At 39.1% G+C, this 18,270-nt stretch overlaps 1 protein-coding gene across 5 annotated transcripts in view; it reads right to left on the bottom strand.

The window, feature by feature from the left end:
* CPNE4 (copine 4) overlaps window positions 1–18,270 on the bottom strand; it is a 262,981-nt gene that overhangs the window by 89,549 nt on the left and 155,162 nt on the right. For all 5 annotated transcript variants that reach the window (XM_065832287.2, XM_071804887.1, XM_071804888.1 and 2 more), the window contains 3 exons: window positions 16,543–16,617; window positions 10,953–11,036; window positions 9,937–10,026 (listed from right to left, as the gene is read on the bottom strand). In XM_065832287.2, coding sequence (XP_065688359.1) covers window positions 9,937–10,026; window positions 10,953–11,036; window positions 16,543–16,617 — 249 coding nt within the window. The remainder of the gene's footprint in view (window positions 1–9,936; window positions 10,027–10,952; window positions 11,037–16,542; window positions 16,618–18,270) is intronic.

Raw genomic sequence — 18,270 nt, 5'->3', positions numbered from 1 at the left:
GCATGTTCCCTGAGAATACTAACATTTAAAATACACGTTTTATTATCTGCAATATGTAAGCATTTTTGTGTGGCGGTACGTTATTGTATAAACTATGAAGATAAGATTTATGAGTAGAATTTTAATGTAAGCTTTCTATTTAAGCATCAAAAATATAGTGTTCATAGCATTTATTACAAGATTTAACGACAAGAGGAGAATTTCCATGACTGTGTAATTTTCAATTACACAGTAAAAAAGATATCTGAAAAGCAACCAAGTTGGTTATATGTCAGCCAATGTGAGGCTTTGCTACTTTATGAGAATCTGAAATGAGATTGTCTGGAAATTGCCTTCACTATTCTTTCCACAGTCTCAACTGAAAGAAATGAAAAAAGAATATGAAAAACTGGTAACACTTTCATTTTCTCTCATTTTCAATATCATGAGATACTGTAAGTCACAGAGCAAAATGTCCTGTAGACACAAAGGTATGAGACTGCTGGATTTTCTTTAAGATACACAACACTTCAAAATTCTCTCAGTACATCATTCAGCGGCTTTAGAGTGTTACAGCTAAGCTTTAATCCTGATCTGTTTTAGTGAAAGCAGAGCTCCATTTTATTATTTTAATTCAAAATGGTAGCACTGGTTTCTAAACTCCTACAGTAAGCAGCTCTGCAGCTAACACTGGGGTCTGTGAGGTGTTCAGTGCATTATCAACACAGAGATTTGAAAACTGGGAAGAATGTAGAGGTCATTTAATTCATTAGCAACCCCTATGTCCCACCCTCTAATGTGGAACTGATCCTCATTACCAGGACTTTGCTTTGTCTCATTTTAAATGATTCCAGGGATGGGATTTAGGGCTTTATCAGCTATTGTCCTGTGAAGGAACCAGACATCTCTGATTTGGATTATAGTCAGCAGCACTTACAGGAGCCTCTGTTTCATTTCAGGGGATTAAAACTCACTTTCAAAGACAGCTCGAGAGAGGTGAGAGAGAGCCCTTCAAAACATTTCTCAGATTGGTGACTTGCACAGCAAAGCTGAAGAAGCCTGAATTTATTCGTCTTGGGATGGAAGCATGGAGGCCGTAAGCAACTAGAAGAAAGCTCACAATAAATGCAATGGACAAATTATTTGAAAGCAATCCTCTCTTATTTGCAAAAGAGACAGAGAGAAAACTCTTCTCAGATCCTCTAATCCAGACAAACAAATTCATACACAACATTTTTGCTTGTTTATTGTCCTCTCTTTGTTTCACACAACTAATGTTCCTTGCAGTATCAGGGGCGAGTTTCTTCATTTCTGCCCCAGGGTTCATGGAACTGGGGGCTCTGGCAAAAAATGGGAAGTAAAAATCTTCTTTTACAGGGTGAACTCTGAAACTGTGTTTGTCAGTCATGCTATAGAGGGGAGGAAGACTCCTATCTCTCACTACCTTGCCCATTTTTATATGTACCAGCTCTTCAGCCTTCTACCACCATTTTTATCTGCAGCCTTCTACCACCATTTTTATCTGCAGCTCAAGCCCTAAGAGATCTGAATATTAGCTCTTTTCTTTTTAACCACTGTACATCAGATCACCTCTCCCATGTGCAATCCACTTGCACGCCTAATTGTTGTGACAACACTTGTCATTTAGATAGCTCTTTCATCTTCAAAGCACTTCACAAACATCAATTAACCTAAATCTAGATTAATTAATCTGACAATTAATTGGTTATATATCCAGCCGTTATAATAATGGAGAACAAACTGGTGCATTTTAAAGTCATCAGAATGAGTTCCCTTGACTCTAACAAAAATGGGATCAAGCCCATTTCCTGAGTTGATTTCTCTCTCTTAAATCTTCACTGCAACCTGGTATTTTCTTCCCCAGCATCTTCAACTGCTTTATCATGAATACAGGCAAGGAAATGGGAGAAAAAAAAAAGGAATCTGTGAGCTGAGATCACACACAGCAGAACTTAATCAGTTTTGTTTTAAGGATGATCTTAAATCTTGCACCCCACCTGCACAGAGTTTATGAAGATCGACTGGGTCAGTCCTTGACATGCTCAAATAAATCAGGGTTCCAAACACACTGCTGAGATTAATGAATTCAGGAGGCAGTCACGTTATAAACTGATTGCTAAATTATAGGTTAACCCAGACTGACAAAACAGGGTGCGTGGTTGCAGCAACTTCCCCACAACCACTGTAGACCTTTTGAAGTAGGACACTTGAGTTTTTTGTAATCAGTGTAGTACCTGAAACCACAGGCACGTAGAGAGAACAAGGGAAATATGAGAGAGATGCAAGAGAAACATTTAAGAATGGTAGTATTCTAATGAGTCATTTACTGGAAAAGTAAGTCAAATGTCATTTATGCAAGGACATCTCAGAAATTAGCTTTTACAGTGTGTCATTTACTTTATAGTAATCCTCAAAATAATGTATCATCCTCTAAGACTTTTAAAACTCCTACTCTAGTCAAGCAGTATGCACTTATGCAAATATTTCTATTAGCTTATTAAATATAAACCACATCCCAATATTTAAGCCTATTTTTTGTGCTTCTTTTGACCACCAAGAAGGAACTTTTCATTATCTAAAATCATCAGGTGCACAGTCAGTTTTACAAGAACTTATCTGGAAATTCACAATACAACAATGTCCTTAAAATGACTAATAAATAACTAGTATTCAGATTATAAAGAAAGATCTGCACCTTCCAAGAGGGAGACAATTATTATTCCAGGAAAATGCCCTGACCTAATGAAAAAGAAATGGCTTACTGAAAAAGTCATTTGAAGGCATCTCTTGATTCATATTAAAGACATGTAAAGGTTGAGTCCCCCTTTCTTGTTATTGAAGGCTTTCTACAATAAGGTCTCCATATGCAAATAACTTTTCAGCAACATCAAGGTAAGCAAGTACGGAATGACTGGCTCCCTTGGCATTAATTTTGTGAGTAAATTGAAGAGGAAAATGTAGAACTGTGTAGTTAATCAGGTATGACTGAAATCACCCAATCAAGTAAATAAACAGCCACTTTAGCTTACATTGTAATTGGGTCTTGGTGCCAGTATCTTTCTACATGGAATTAAAAGCCCAAAGAAAACAGCAACAACAAACGAGTCTTCCCTTATGGAACAGTGTGAAATCCTTCAGTTCATGCTTTTCTAATCATTGAAACTGCTTGAATTGCCCTTTGTGCCACACACTTTTTAAAATCCTGCACAAATTATTGCTGTTGACCATATTATTGACCATAGACCGTATCTTTCCACATTAGAGCTTCAAATACTCTGTGACAGCTAAACTGTGACAGAATAAAAGCACTAAAGGATGTCTGAATGTATTACTTATTGCTTGTCTCTTAAGCATTACTTACCCTTCTTCACAGGTTCTGCTCACTTACTTTCACTGCTGGCTTTCAGAGATACTGAGGGCTTATTGAAGGATTACAGTTTATAATATACCTGTATAAGCAGAGCTGTAGTCAAGTATTAAAGGCCACTGAAAGCTTATTGATCCAGAGAACACTGTTCTAATAACTCAGAGACTATAAAAATAACCACTGCTATTTGCTTTTCCTTAACTCAGAATGGAACAGCCAGTACATTCACAGACCTCTAAGAAACTTTTTCCCTAGTGATCCATCATTTCATATGAAAGATTCAACACTGAAGAAATCATAAGGAAACAGGGTTACAACTATTTGAGGAAGACCCAACCTTCCACCCCCCAAAATGCCATAACAGACCCTGAAGAAGTGATTACGCTTCAAATAAAGTGATTGCCTATGTCTTCCCAGCATAACATCAAAATCTTTCTTGTAGGCTGTGGAGATTCTTTTATTAATATTGTAGGCAAGGATCACATTATATAATAGTGTCAACAAGGCATAAGAGGCACTGCATACAAGTGCAGACTTCTCAAGAAGATCTTGTGAACAATGATCTACCACAAAAACGTAGAAAGCCATGGCCTATGAAAATTCACATAGGAAAGGCCAATGTATTGCTATTTATAAAGGTCTTAGTAATTAAAATAATTGAAAATCATGTAACCTTTAAACTCGTGAATGCATCTCAGTAGCACTGGAGCAACACACATATATTGGGGCCTACAGGCATATGTAGATAGAACCCTCAGCAGAAAATCAAACATCTGTGTGCTAAGACACAGCTACTCCAACAGATTGGATGGACAGATCCAGGGAAGTCAACTGGATATGAGAGAGTGGGAAAGAATGGCAGAACCAGGTTTTGACCTCATCAGAAGTGTACAACAAGAGGCAACCTTCTCATGATTACCCAAAGGTAACCGATCCTTTCTATACAGTAAGGTCTCAGGGCATCATGCTGCGAAAAGCAATTCATAAAGACACAGGTCCTGATGTGTTTAATAGCCCTGGTAACCACAGCTGTGGGTCCCACTCATAACTAACTGTACACACATAAATGTCATCATGATCATCATCTGTAATCCAGGCTAGGCAGAGGTGAAACACTTGGTTTGTTCAGCCTGGAGAATACGAGACTAAGGAGACCTCATCGCAGTCTACAGCTTCCTCACAAGGGGAGGAAGAGGGATAGGGGCCGAACTCTTTAGTGACCAATGACAGAACCCGAGGGAATGGCAGGAAGATGTGCCGGGGAGGTTCAGGTTGGACATTAGGAAAAGGTTCTTCCCCCAGAGGGTGGTGGAGCACTGGAACAGGCTCCCCAGGGAGGTGTCACGGCCCCAAGCCTGACAGCGTTCAAGAAGAGACTGGACATCGCCCTCAGACACATGGTGTGAACTGTGGGATTGTCATGTGCAGGGACAGGAGTTGGACTCGATGATCCTTGTGGGTCCCTTCCAACTCAGGACATTCTATGAATAAACAAACTGACAACAATAACACAGTTGCAACATACAGATTTTTGAAAGGTAGAAAAATATCTAATGGACAGTCTTCTTTTGAAAGTTTCCCTTAGGTGGGTGGAATATAGAAAGGACTTTCTGCACAGATATGACACATGCTTCTCCCTCTCCTTGCAGCTTATTACTTCACCTGCAGCAACATTTTTCTTCCAGGTTTTTTTGCCTCTTTTCCTGCTTTTCCTTATGAACAGAGTTCCTTTCAGTGACATTCTCTGTACAATCTCAGCAGAATATATTCATACTCTATATCATGTGTACTGTTTGGCCTGTGCCTCTACAGCACCTTGTTATGTGTTTATTTCCCAAATACTACAATATCTTATACCAAAACTCTAAGATTATTTTTCAGTGTACATTACCAGGAGTCCTCTAGAAACAGAGGAAACCTGGACCTATTAGAATGGATGGACAGTAGATAATCCCTACCAGCAGATGCTCACAGTGCAAGTCTGTACTTCAGATAAACCTTTGACGGCAACATAACTCACATGCTAAAACCAAATGTGAATGTCAAGGTTCAACAATTTACAGGAACTTCAACGCAGCAGACTAGGATAAAAACTGCTCTTAGAAGGATTATAACCCTCACTCAGATTTGTCAGTAATTACCATGGTAATGATAATTTACATACTAGAAAAACAATGCACTACTTTTGGATCGAAGAGGTATTTTTTTCACTTCAACATATACACAAAGTGACTGTACCGTTAGCATTAAAAGAAGTTATGACCGGCAATGAAGTGTGACCAGACTTCTCAGATGGTTTCAATGTCTGGGAAGAAATGTTTGGTAGGTTCATAATTCAAATATATCATTTTCAGAATAAAAACTAGAGCAGCAATAATTGCAATAAAGTTTTACAAGGCATCCTGAGAGGAATAAAAAAAATAACTGCTCTCTGCACCACAGCTAAATAAAGCAAAATTAGATTTTTTTTCTAAGCCAGTAAGGAATTCAAATTAACAGACTTTGTAAAGGATGCTAGCAAAAGACTTCTGAGGGAGACCCTAATTATTGGTTGCTTTGATTTTAATGACCTAGCTTATCTGTCTAAGTAGACATTTTAAAGAAGAAAGTTTCAAATGCCCAGTGTAAAGGCTGTGTTGGGTGTAAGACTTACAAAGAGCAAATGTCTATAAGTTAAACTGAGTTGTTTTAGTGTATTTTTGTCACGTTAATCCCCATTCCTCATACTGCAAATCAGACCACTAAGCTCAGTATCCATGTGATTTCAGTGTCAAGATGAATGGCCAAGACTCCAGAGCTCCAAACAGCCTACAGAGGCAAGCCCAAGGTAGTGATGGTTGCATTGTGTCTGCCGTTGTTAAGAAGCATCCCTCCACTTGCAGAATTTCCACAAGCTGACATTTCCCTCCAAGCATTTCTGGTGCCTCTTAAAACCTTAGCTTAAATTATGCCTCCCAGAGTTTATAAAAAAGAAACATCAGGTACACCTACAAAGCTACCCAACCTTATGCAATTACTGTTCACAAGCAATGATCAAGCAATCCTAGAGAGAAGCTGATGCTCAGCAAGGCAGCTGGAAGACACTAAATCTCCCCACATTAAATATGGCACAGGGAATTCTTCCAACATTTAGCAGTAACATATTGCTATATACTTTATGAAGTGAAACAAAACAACTAAAGTCAAATGTTCCAAAATATGGTAGGGTGAAGACTGGAATGCTTAGTCAATGTAAATCAAAGTATAAACATTCATACACTGCTAAACCCATCACAGATACTTCACCTCTCTAATTCTTCTAATTTTCACTATTCTGTCCTTGCTACCATCAAATTTTTAAGTTATAGTCTGTATAGAAAGCAAACAGAAGTCATCTGACAAGTACTATACGCTATCTGTCAAACACAAGTGATTTTAGGGGCTGCTCTACCATAGCAGCCTTATCTTACATCCACCAAATGGTATAAAGGACCTGAATTTTAAAGAAGCTCCAAGATTTTTTTTTTCTTATTTTAAAGCTGCAATTAATTTTAAAGTACTTCTGCAATCGTGAATGATCTGGTACAAATCTTACTACTTTTAGCTTTTCTGCAAATGTCTGAACTGCAGCCTCAGGCAAATACTCAGATATGCAAATCAGGGCCTGCAAACACTTGTATGCATAAATAAAAACCTAGATTCTCAAAAAAAGAAAAAGGAGAGAAGAAAATAAAAAAAAGTATCTTGCAGAATCAAAACTATTTTGAAAAGTGTCAATGGGTTCTTAAGATCCATCTTGCCCTTCTCTTCTTCACCCATTCCCTCACTAACTTTCCACTCATCTTCTCTATAGGCGGTCCTAAAGGACTATTCTTGTACCTCTTCTCCCTCTTCAGCCCCTCTTTTGGCAGTATCATTTGCAAACAAATTTGACTACTGTCTCTCTACCCATAGCTCAAAGACCTCTTTATTCCCAGACCCATCTTCTTCTCCCCAAGCATAAATCTCAGCTCTTCTCATACCTTCTCACTTCAGTTTCAAAGAGATTGAAACATGTTTCTCCCTCCAAGACTGCATTCCTCTACCCTTACAGACTTGCCACTTGCTCTGACATTCTAGGCATCACATTTTCTTTGCATCTCTTCCTGGGTTTTCTCATCTAAGTGATTTAAAGGTCACATATGGTGAAGGCAGTGCTGTGCTAATTCTGCTTTTCATTTGAGCAACAGAAATCTGATCCATCTCTTGTCTCAAACTTATAGAGTTGCATTACTATGGGATGTTACCCATTTCAATTCAGCTACCTCAAGAAGCAGATCCTATGAGAGCAGGAACAACTGACTGCTCTAAGTGAGTGTCAGATATAAGCTGGACTAGGTGATGTGGGACACGTTGCCAAGGACAAGGCAGGGTGCAACCTTCTGCATCTGGATGTGTAAGGTGAACCCTCAGAAAGGGTGCGTAACACAGATAAACTGTCACATTACATCTCTTCTTCAGTCTCTCAGCATCTCACATCTTAAGAATATGTTCTCTAGCATTGCCCCCCTCAGTTCTGCTCCCTTTCACCTTTGCAGAATGCTGTAGCAGCTACAGCACTCACACCCACTTTAAGCACATCACCTCTGCCTCTATGTCCCACCAGTGGCTTGCCCTTCCCTTGTACATCAAAGAAGTGCTCACCATCCCTTTTTCCAAACCTTTCACAGCTCACTCCATTCAAAAGCAAAAGCTCAGCTCCCAGCTCTGCCTGAGCTGTGATGTGAGCTCATTGTCCAAAGGAGCACCTTTGTGTTTTTTCCAGCGCTTCTCTGGAGCAGCATCTCAGGTGTCAGAGGCACCAACAGAGGCTCCAACCAAGGCAGTGCTGGAGGATAGCTGCTTTTTTTTTTCCTTTTCCTTTCCTGGAGATCTATATTGCTTACACAACACAGAGTCATTTGCTTGTCTTCTGTGTTTCAGAAAACTAACTTATAGATATTTAATCTACCAAGGAAATTTACAGAATTGCAACCTCCCAAGATAACGAAGCCATTATCCTTGCACTTCACATCACTGTCATCCTACACATGCTACAATAAATAACTCCTCTACGTCTCTTCATTTACATTAGAAATCCTCCTTAGCCAACACTGTTAATTTTGTTTGCAGTTTAAAATGGAGGTTGTTCTTTCCCTACACATCATTTTCTATTTCATCTGCTACAATAATCTTTCAGTCCCATTGGACATGCCAAACACAACTGCTTCAACCATTCACCAACTCAGGAGTAGACGGAAAGACATTTCACAAGTGCTTCCCTGTACCACTTGAAATGCTGAGCTTCCTTCCAACATCTCAGATGCACCTGTCACAAACACATTGGTCTGGCCTCCTCAGTACCCTGTGCTCTGTCTAATTCATCCTTCACTTTTCCTTGCTAGATATCTCATTGTTTTCTCAAACTTTCTCAGTCTTTCAGCACTTCTTTTGCCCTCAGACTCATGTTGTTTGCAAAGAGTGGCACAAGGGACACAAACAATATATAAAGCTAACTATTCATACCTGCGTCATCCTTGTGCATCCACAATACCATACAAACGTACACATACAAACACTGTGTCAGTACCACTGCTGTTCCATAACAACAGCACTCATTTTGTGAAGTTATAAATCACAATCAGCACAACCAGTATAAACACAAGCACTCATAAAACTCATTTTTACCTTTTCCACTGATCTGTGGCATGCATTGTAACATGTAGACACCAGGTGTTAAATTTTTTTTCTATCTGCACAGAACATCTTGTAAGTAATGAGTGAAAAAATGACAACACTGCTTCTGTGGGGCTGTGCAGCTATAATGATAAAAGAAGAAAGGTTTGCAGGGACAATGAAAAAATTTTATTAGACAAATCGGCATGGTAAGAAAAAAAAAAGACATACTTTTGAGTCCAATGCCCTTTTGTCAGGCCCAAGAGGCTGAATAGACAGTGGGGACTGCTCTTCATTTAACATTTTTTAATTTCCTATTAATCTTAAACCTCATTACAAGACATGAACAGTTGGATTCAGTCTTGATTTAACTTGAATTAGCCACAAGGAGATGAATTCTTCTACACAAAGCTCCAAGTTTCCAGCCATCAGTCTTTCTGCTGACTAGTAACCCTGTCATTACTTTGGCACGTCTTTTTGTGGCCACCCCATTCTTTATATATACTAACAGATTTCATAGTTAAATGTTTCTTTTACAGAGGATCTCCAGGCATAAAGTGAGGAAATAGTAGTTAAAATGGTGACAGGGCTACCTCCTCCCTTCATTGAATTTCCACCAGTTAAATGATGCTGGGTTCAAATTATCCAACTGATTGGCAAAAACAGCTCCATCGTTTTTTGAGGTTACTGTAAGAAGTATAGAGCATAATCTACTGATTACAGTGGATCATAATTTCTCAGCATCCTTAATTTGATTGTGGTAATCACAAAGCAGTTGTGTGATCATGTTTTCCATCAAAGAAGAGGGCAGTGCAGAGTAGCAATCTTCATTTGAAAATGGGAAAGTTTTGTTTCCTATGGGTAAAACTATTCAAAATGTAGGAATTACTTCTGACCTTTAGCCTGCGGTCCTGGTCTCCACTGCACAGAGAATTTACAGACACCTTAAAGGTCTTCCAGGCTGGATTTAAGTTATTCATCACAACCTGCGAGTGAAAAGAAAGGAAGTTAACCCCGTTTACATTTGCATATCTCCAAACAGAATGCTAACAAGAGCCACAATTTTCAATACAGTATGCTCACCAGAAAGAGAAAAAAGCAGAGCTCAGCTGGAGGTTTGCAGAACAACACACATGGCATCTGTGCCCTTGAGCTACCTGCAGTTTGCAACACTCCTGCTCTGGAAAGCCCCAGAAAGGAGCACAGCTGAGAAATGGGCTGTCCACAGATCATGCTACAGAGATTGCCTCAGCACTGCCATCCTTCAGCAGGGACCTAAGTCCCAAGGGAAAGGTTGTGGGATGTATCCCTGAACTGGAAGCCATGGAAGAGATGCAGAACTGAACAATGGAGTTGGTAGCACCAACTGACAGACAAATGGTCTGCCTTGCCACAAAGACTTAATGGGATCCATAACAGACAGGTTTATAACCCCAAATACCTCCCACAAGTCCACCCTCTACAACTAAACGCTGCTTTTTAAGACAATGCCAGTCATTAGCAAGGAAGCAGTAATGACACTGGGACAGAGGAAACAAATGTACATCACTGAGATTACAAATCCCTTTAGCACCAGCAACCTGGGAGGATATGAAGAAGATGCAACACAGCATTAATGGGAAAATATGACCCTGTCTGTAACATGTTTTCAGTTAAATATGTATAACTCTTGACCTTCAAACAGAATATTTGCCAGTTTAATAAATTTGGATCTCCAGCTTCAATGCCATCTTCCCTTACTCTCATGTGCATAAGTCAAGACCTGATACTCATTAGTCAGTAATTACACAAGAGAGAGAAATGTTATTAAATGTGGGTGCTTGCAATAGCCCTTGTGACATGGGAAGCGTAAACTATTCCTCCTGACACCCCACCTGTGTCCTTGGAAAGTAAATCGATGCCTATTCCTTACCTCGGTCCTGTGAACAAGTTGTTGGGTTGCATCATCATTCATCCGGAAAATCTCCAGAAAAGGATCAGATTTGCTGAAAAAATCCTAAAATAAAATATAGGACAGGTTACTCTTGAGACTTCTTTTTTCTTTGAGCTTTTCAGGCACAGTGGACTGCTGCTTCCCTGACTGCTAATGAAAAACGACAGCCAGTGTGGTTTTAGTGAGACCTCTTGGTGTCTCTCAGCAATATTTCATTCTTGTCCTTGTTCCACAAGGACTTCCATGCCACTGATGTTGTTCTCAGTTTGAATATTCAGTCATGGTAGGCAGAACTGTAAAATGTCATTTTACAGTCTCTTCCATTCTTACACCCAGTCCAGATTCCTGAGATGCCTGAGCTTTAGCTCCTTCATCCACCTAGCTTGTTTTGTTCTGTCTTCATAACTGTTCGGTCTTTTGACATCAGTATGATCATGCAAAGCCCTTTGAAGCATATTCTACAGTCGGGTTGAATTTCGTACCAATTGCTCTCTCTCTCAAAACAAAAGTTAATCAGCCAAGACAATGTACTGCTACCAGCTAACACAAGTACTGGCAAGATGGATTAGAGAAGGTAGGAGAAGCAAGCCCTCTTTAGGATGTGATAACATGGCCTATACTAAGATGACAAACAGAGCAGGGGAATGCAAAAAATTACTTGGTATCTCTAAGCACAGGCAAATCTCTGACAGACACTGAGGTCACAAAGCTGCAAGAGCAAGACTGAAATAGACTCAGCCCATTTTCTGTAGTTTCACCTCCCTTCTTCATTTTCTTCTTCAGAAGAGCCACATGATTAACTTTATGCATACGAATATTATTCATCTCTACAGGCTATATCCAAAACCACAGACCTCCACATCATTTTGGGGGAATGAGGAACTCTGTTTGCTCTCCTGGTCTTTCTATAAAACCCTTAGTGTAAAGACGACTGTAATATACACTGTTCTGCAATTTTCTCCTCACTAAATGCCCACCACACTTATTTTAGACTAGTTGCGTAGCCATTGGGATTGGAACAGCTTTGAATAAGGTGCTACACAAAGTCTAGGCACATTATTATGGTCAAATCAATTTTCAGAGCATTTTTACAATTCCACACCTGCAAAACAAGCAAAAAAATCAGGGCTCTGAAAAGGGAAACCTGAATTTGAATGTCAGAAGAAGGAACTGAGTCCCAAAATAGCACGAAGCTTTGGGCAGCACTCAAGCAACCAAAAGTCTTTTCCATGCCCTAATAATGTTCTGTTCTGAGTGCTGTTCTCTGAATGATTTGTTTCTTTTCCTACTAGGGAAAAGGTACTGGTATGTTTAGAAACTGATGCAAAGCACGTGCAGGTGTACTTGTTAAATCTTATCAGGTTGAATTCTAAACAATAAAGCCGTCTGTTTGTCTATTCAATTACATGGTTACACGACATTTAATGTAAGAGTGTAAAACCAGCACAAACCCCAACAAAGTCTGTAACTCCAGAGTTTGCCTTAAGGCCCTGATGTAGGTTTACTATTCAGATTTCATTCAGCCTTTGAAACTGCTAGTACATAGGGGGTTTTGGTGAACAAATTCTGCCAGATTACTACTCCATAGCAAAGAGAACCAGCAGAGTGAGGGTGCTGGGTTAATCATAGCAACACAAAAATCCAGAGTGCATAAGGGTTAAAAAGCTGCCTCTTCTCACACATGAGTATCCTGATTGAAGCTGAGTAAAAGCTTAACATCAACAGATTCTTTGATAAGAAAAGCTATCTGAAAGAAAATACCTCAAAATGATACATGCAAAGAATGCACCCTGGAGTGCAGAAAGATTCAGAAAGGAAACCAGGATTTTGTTTAAGACTTAAAATATAGTACCATTCTCAGCTGAATATCATGAAAGCTGAAACAGAAAATCAGCATAAGAGACATATTTTTTAATATCTGTTTTTAAGTACCAAGTCAATACCACTTAAAAGGAAAGATTTTAACGCTGGATGATAGCTTGTATCACCCCACCTTCAATACAAAATCAAAGCCTAATTCCTTTCAGAAGGAAGGTACAACCAAAAATCCTTCAATATTGAAGATGCTTTGTAACAACTCAAAAATGATATGTTGAAGAAACATTTTATTTCATAGCTATTAAGGTTTCAAAGCTTTTTGGTTGTTACATTGAATCTAACAGCTTTGCATTACCTCACAAGAACATTCTCTGAAAGAGGAATAGCAGCAATAATGTTTTGCTATTTTAATAATGTTTAAATGATTAATGTAGTGCATTTGCTAGTGGTATAATGCACACTGTTCTTTTACTATGTGCAGCGGATACACAGTAATAACACAAGTACATAGCTTAAACTTTAAAAAAAATAAACTACCTCTATTTTTGAACACCTAGTCTGACACATCTTTTAGTACACTAATTTTTAGAGGATGACACTTTTTAAATTCCAGTTTGGGGGTCAACTCAAAAGTCTCTCAGAAAAGGGCTAAGGGAGCCAAAAGACACTAACAATTTTGAAAATTCTTCAGCAGCAAGACAAGGTATTTAAGATTTCTTTTTTTTTTTAGTAATCTAGTATCAGGGTAATATATAAAAAAGGCTTGTGTTTTGCAGATATTTGCTGGAAAATCTTTGCCAAGCAATGATAACTGCCTCTCTCAGAACAGGAAAAGCAGTTTGCCTGCTCGTAATATATTATAGCTATAATGAAAACGTAGCTGCTTGCTATGGTAATTATGACACAGCTATTAATGCAATAGAACCTTTACGAAAGTTATTGTTCTACTGTGAAGTGTTCTCAGTGGATCTCTCGAAACAAAGATGTGCCACCTGAGCTGACTGGGCTTCAATAAAACATGAAAATGCAGGTATACCTTCCCAACAAGAACTGCAACAACAACAAAAAAAATAACCTTTACCTCTGCAAAGTCAGTTAACTAAAGGAAACTTTGGCACCTGTGACTTTCCTATAATTTTTTACTGCATGTTTCAGCCACTGCTCCAGGAGAAAATGAGTAGGCTTTACTTGTTTTATGGTTTCCCTAAAACTCTTGCAATTTTTTATGAGGGGAGTAAGAAAAACCAACAAACATATACTGCCTGTTAAATTAGACCAACATTTTTTTTTTAATCTGACAAAAATGTGTTGTTCACACCTTTTTCCTTAGTGGGGGAAACTGATATGTTTAAGGACCACCATCTGGATCTTCTTTCACGGAATTTGTTTTTAAAGGGTGGAGGGAGAAAATTCTTGCCCACTCAAGATACCACTGACAGTAATTAAAGTTATTTATTTATTTATTTGTTTTTATCCTTAAAGCATATCCAGAACCTCCCTCTACCCCTTCTCTTATCCTCAAGTTGTGAGACATTTGGGCTCAACTTGTCTCCTGCCACCCCACCCAGGTACCAGTGTGGGAACCCCTGGGGTTACAAAAGTGCCCCTGTGTAGCAGAGTGTAAACAATTCCTCCTACAGCCTTTCTCTGTCTTTCGGGGGACTCCCAGCCCTGTTCCAGCCCTCAGTCTGCTTCTCTGATGCTACATCTCTACTCAGGTCTTCACTCCTCTGAGCAGGGAGAGGCATGCAAAACCATGCTTAGGATTTCACAAGATGGGCTCTTCTCAGTTCTCTGATTGGTGGGGTTTTTTTGACCTTTATGTGACATTGGGGCACTCATACTTTTCCACCAATGGCTGAACTATACAATTTAAGTAATTTCAAACCTTAATAACAATAATTACTAATACTGCCTTGCACCTACTGATGCCAAAATTCATTATAAGCCATACCAAAAGCGCTAGAGTTTTCTTATAAACGAGGTAAGCCAAGGTTCAGCCAGGTTTAGAGCTACATCTCTAGCTGGAGGAAATTGAAAGACTTCTTTCAACTGCAATAGGTTTCCAGAGATTTTCATCAGCTGAAGACAGGAGTTTTGATTCAGATAACATACGATGAGTCATTGCCTGGGTTGCACACTGCACCATCCAGGAATTTTTTATTAGATGAACCCCACCTTGAGTGAACACGTTGAAATGGTAAGAATTATGACGTTCTTGCAATATTTCAGAATGATCCTCCTTAGTTTATCTCCATAAAGTGTTTCAACCACTCTCTAAAGCTATTGCCCAGACAACACTGAACTGGTTCAGAGGCGCATTCTGGCAGTATCCTTCTAATTTATATCAACAAAAGCCCTAAGTAATCATAATATCTAGACTAGATGACATTTCACATTTGTGGAAATGGTATGACCAAGTGAAGGCTTATTATGTTGTATACTTCCTTTCCTTTTACTGGATGTGACAGCATGTGGAACAGAAAGAAACTTTTGTATAAATTTGGACATTGGGCCCAAAGATGTCTGTCTATACATAGGTTGTTAAATCTACATTTTGACACCTAAACAAATCAAGTTATTCAGAAACACTAAGACTCCAGCAACTCTGAATGAAGAAGTAATTCATCTTTCAGATGAGAAGTAAATTAAGGTCCTGATCATTTATGATTATTAATGATCCTGAGCACAAAAATGATATTTACCTGTATGTTTTAAATAAAGTGTGGTACCATTAATCTTTCTGGGTACTTTCTGCTTGTCTGAGTTTTCCTGGCAGTTTCAACTGAAAAATGATTCATCAGTTACGGCTTGATTTTGAAAATCTAATGTATGTATATATCCAAAAGTACTCACACTGATTTGATTTTAAACTACTCACATATTCAATGTTTACAAGCACATGCTTCTAGCATTAGAATGATAAACTTTTGTGTAGTGTTACCACATGGTTCTAATTTGAAGCAGCTTTATATACAGGAAGTAATGGTAGATATTGTGGTAGAGTACAATTGTAAACATCTGATCTTCTATTACATGTAAAGCCCTATTATCTAAAGAGGGTCATAGTCTTATGACATCTATTAATTATAAAGATATTACCCAGATTACCTCAAATAATTATGTGTCTTCTCTTACAATGAAATAAGAGAAAGTGTGCTTTACAAGCAGTCGTCTGGATTTCTTGAGCTGTGTATTGCTTGAAGTGCTTATTATACATGTATTGCTGAACAACACTGGATATTTTCAGACAGAAGTAGTCCTTATAATGAAGAGCAGTGTTTTAGTCAGTGGACAGCTTTTTTATTAAAGAGGGAAAAAGTTTTTAACAAATAGGCAGGAGTCTTTTCCTCACGTTCAAGTCATGTTTTGTTGAACAAATGTGATTCATCACCGAGCTGTTATGAAGTTTTCTAGCTTTATTTTAAGATGCTTACTTCAACTATAACATCGTTGACTACTTTTAGAAAGCTTGCTTCTCTAAGCAGTTCTGATCTGTGGCATCTTAAATAATTACATTGTCTTAGTTATAGTGTAATTAAATTGTCTTGGTTTTAATTAGATTCCCTTGAGGTTTGTTTTTTTTTTAATTACTTTGCAACTTGAGGAGAGCCTCATTGTGAACATTCATCTGAAATCTCTGATGTGTTTAATAATACAAGGCAAAAAATATCTGTCAGGGAAAATATCATCAAATTATATTTGCAGGCATTCTTATAGCTTTCAGGAAGGTTAATATCAAGTAGCTTACCTTGTCATCCAATTTCCGTGCACTGAATGAAAGTTCAACATAGTCATCATTGCCAGACAACTCCTCAGCAATCACCTAAATGGAAAGCTACATTTGAGTTTTGCATCGTGTAATGAAAGGGGAGAAAGATGCCATTTTCCAGTGTGAAGACTGCAAACCCCATTAGGAAACTAAAGTGTGGTTCAAATTGCTATCTTTCTCTTTGCAACCAGGAAGGGCTAAGAGCATTCAGTGAATCCCTTGGTCAGCTGACAGGTGGCACCATGTTAAGCCTAAAAACCTGAATCACTGTATATTGCACAACTATGCCTTGTCAATCACCTATAAATGGATAGACCTCAACATCCATCAAGGATACCTTTCCTCTGACCAAGTACTTTCCCTCAGACAGGACAACAGAGAATTCGACAGCCTCACAGTGTCCAAGGGGACAAAAAAAACATTAAAAAGTTCTACTATTTTTATGCTGCTTCAGCCTTATTTGGCAAGTTAAATGGAAAAAGAAGCGAAGTCACCTGTCATTAGTTGCTATGAAAGGCACATTTACAGTAGGAGAGCTCTCCCTGGTATAGTTTTTCTGCAACAGCTACATTGGCAAAACCATTTACTGTAGACTGAGTCAGAAGAAAATAACATTAAATAATGTAGAGTGACTATTTCAGATGGCATAAGCTATGCTGATAATGATGCCAGTCACTGTGCTATGCAATGCTGTTAAAAAAAGCCAACAAAACAGCCTTTTTGACTAGGCCATTTAAATGCTTCAGTGGAAAGAAGATATTACCTAAACATGGGATATTTCACTGAAGAATGTTCTTTGAAACAAATCACATTACATTCCTTTTGACTGTTATCTTCCCCTGTTGTAATTATTCTCCCCAGAGACCAGATGGCCCAAAAGAAACTATTTCCTGGGTGTTTCATGCCCATGGCCACATACTTGGCAGCCATGTCAGTTCCTCAGCCAGGCTCAGACTATGCCCACCACATGGACTCGGGGTGCTCGGGTTGCCACTGGCACACCTCAACTATTCTTCAAACCAGCTGAGGTCTGCTGAGGTCAGAGCTGTAGTCAGAGCACTGTAGCGCAAGATGATTTACTGTATGCTGCTCCCAGGAATTAGCCAGGCTGTCTACAGGTTCAAACTTCAGTATCATTGGGATTTTTTAAGACCTTTTTTCTTACTTTGACAGAAACTAACAGATTGTGCATTGGCAGGGTTTTGGTAGCAAGGGCAGCAGGGGTGGCCTGAGTGGGAAGGCTGTGAACTGTCCCATGCTGCTCACAGCTGGCTCTGTCTGGTTTGGCAGTGGGCCAGCAGCTACAAACTGCATCCCAAAACAGCAACTGATCAGAGGTGCATATGGTGCTTCTGTATGAAGATATTTAAGAAAGGGTGGCAGCACAAAGGGAGGCCTGCAAGGTCACCCTAAAGAAGATCCTGGAGGAAGCACGGGGAAGGGGATGCTGTTGAGGACACAACTGGAGATATGCTCTTGGAAGGAGGTGCTTCATGCCAGAGGAGGTACCTCTGAGGGCCTGCAGGCAAGACTACATCAGAGGAAAGGTGCCTCCAAAAGGACTGTGGGATATTAAGACTATTCTGGCTGTAACACCTCACAGCAATCAACTGTGGTATTTCCTTCTGTGTTCATTTTTGGGACCCTCATCATAAGAAGGACACTGAAGTACTGGAGAGAGTTCAGAGAAGGACAACGAAACTGGTG

This window comes from Patagioenas fasciata, chromosome 2 (genome assembly GCF_037038585.1).
Source record: "Patagioenas fasciata isolate bPatFas1 chromosome 2, bPatFas1.hap1, whole genome shotgun sequence".
NCBI lineage: Eukaryota > Metazoa > Chordata > Aves > Columbiformes > Columbidae > Patagioenas > Patagioenas fasciata.
The sequence above is the reverse complement of the archived record's forward strand: the minus strand, read 5'-3'. Positions and strand labels throughout refer to the sequence as shown.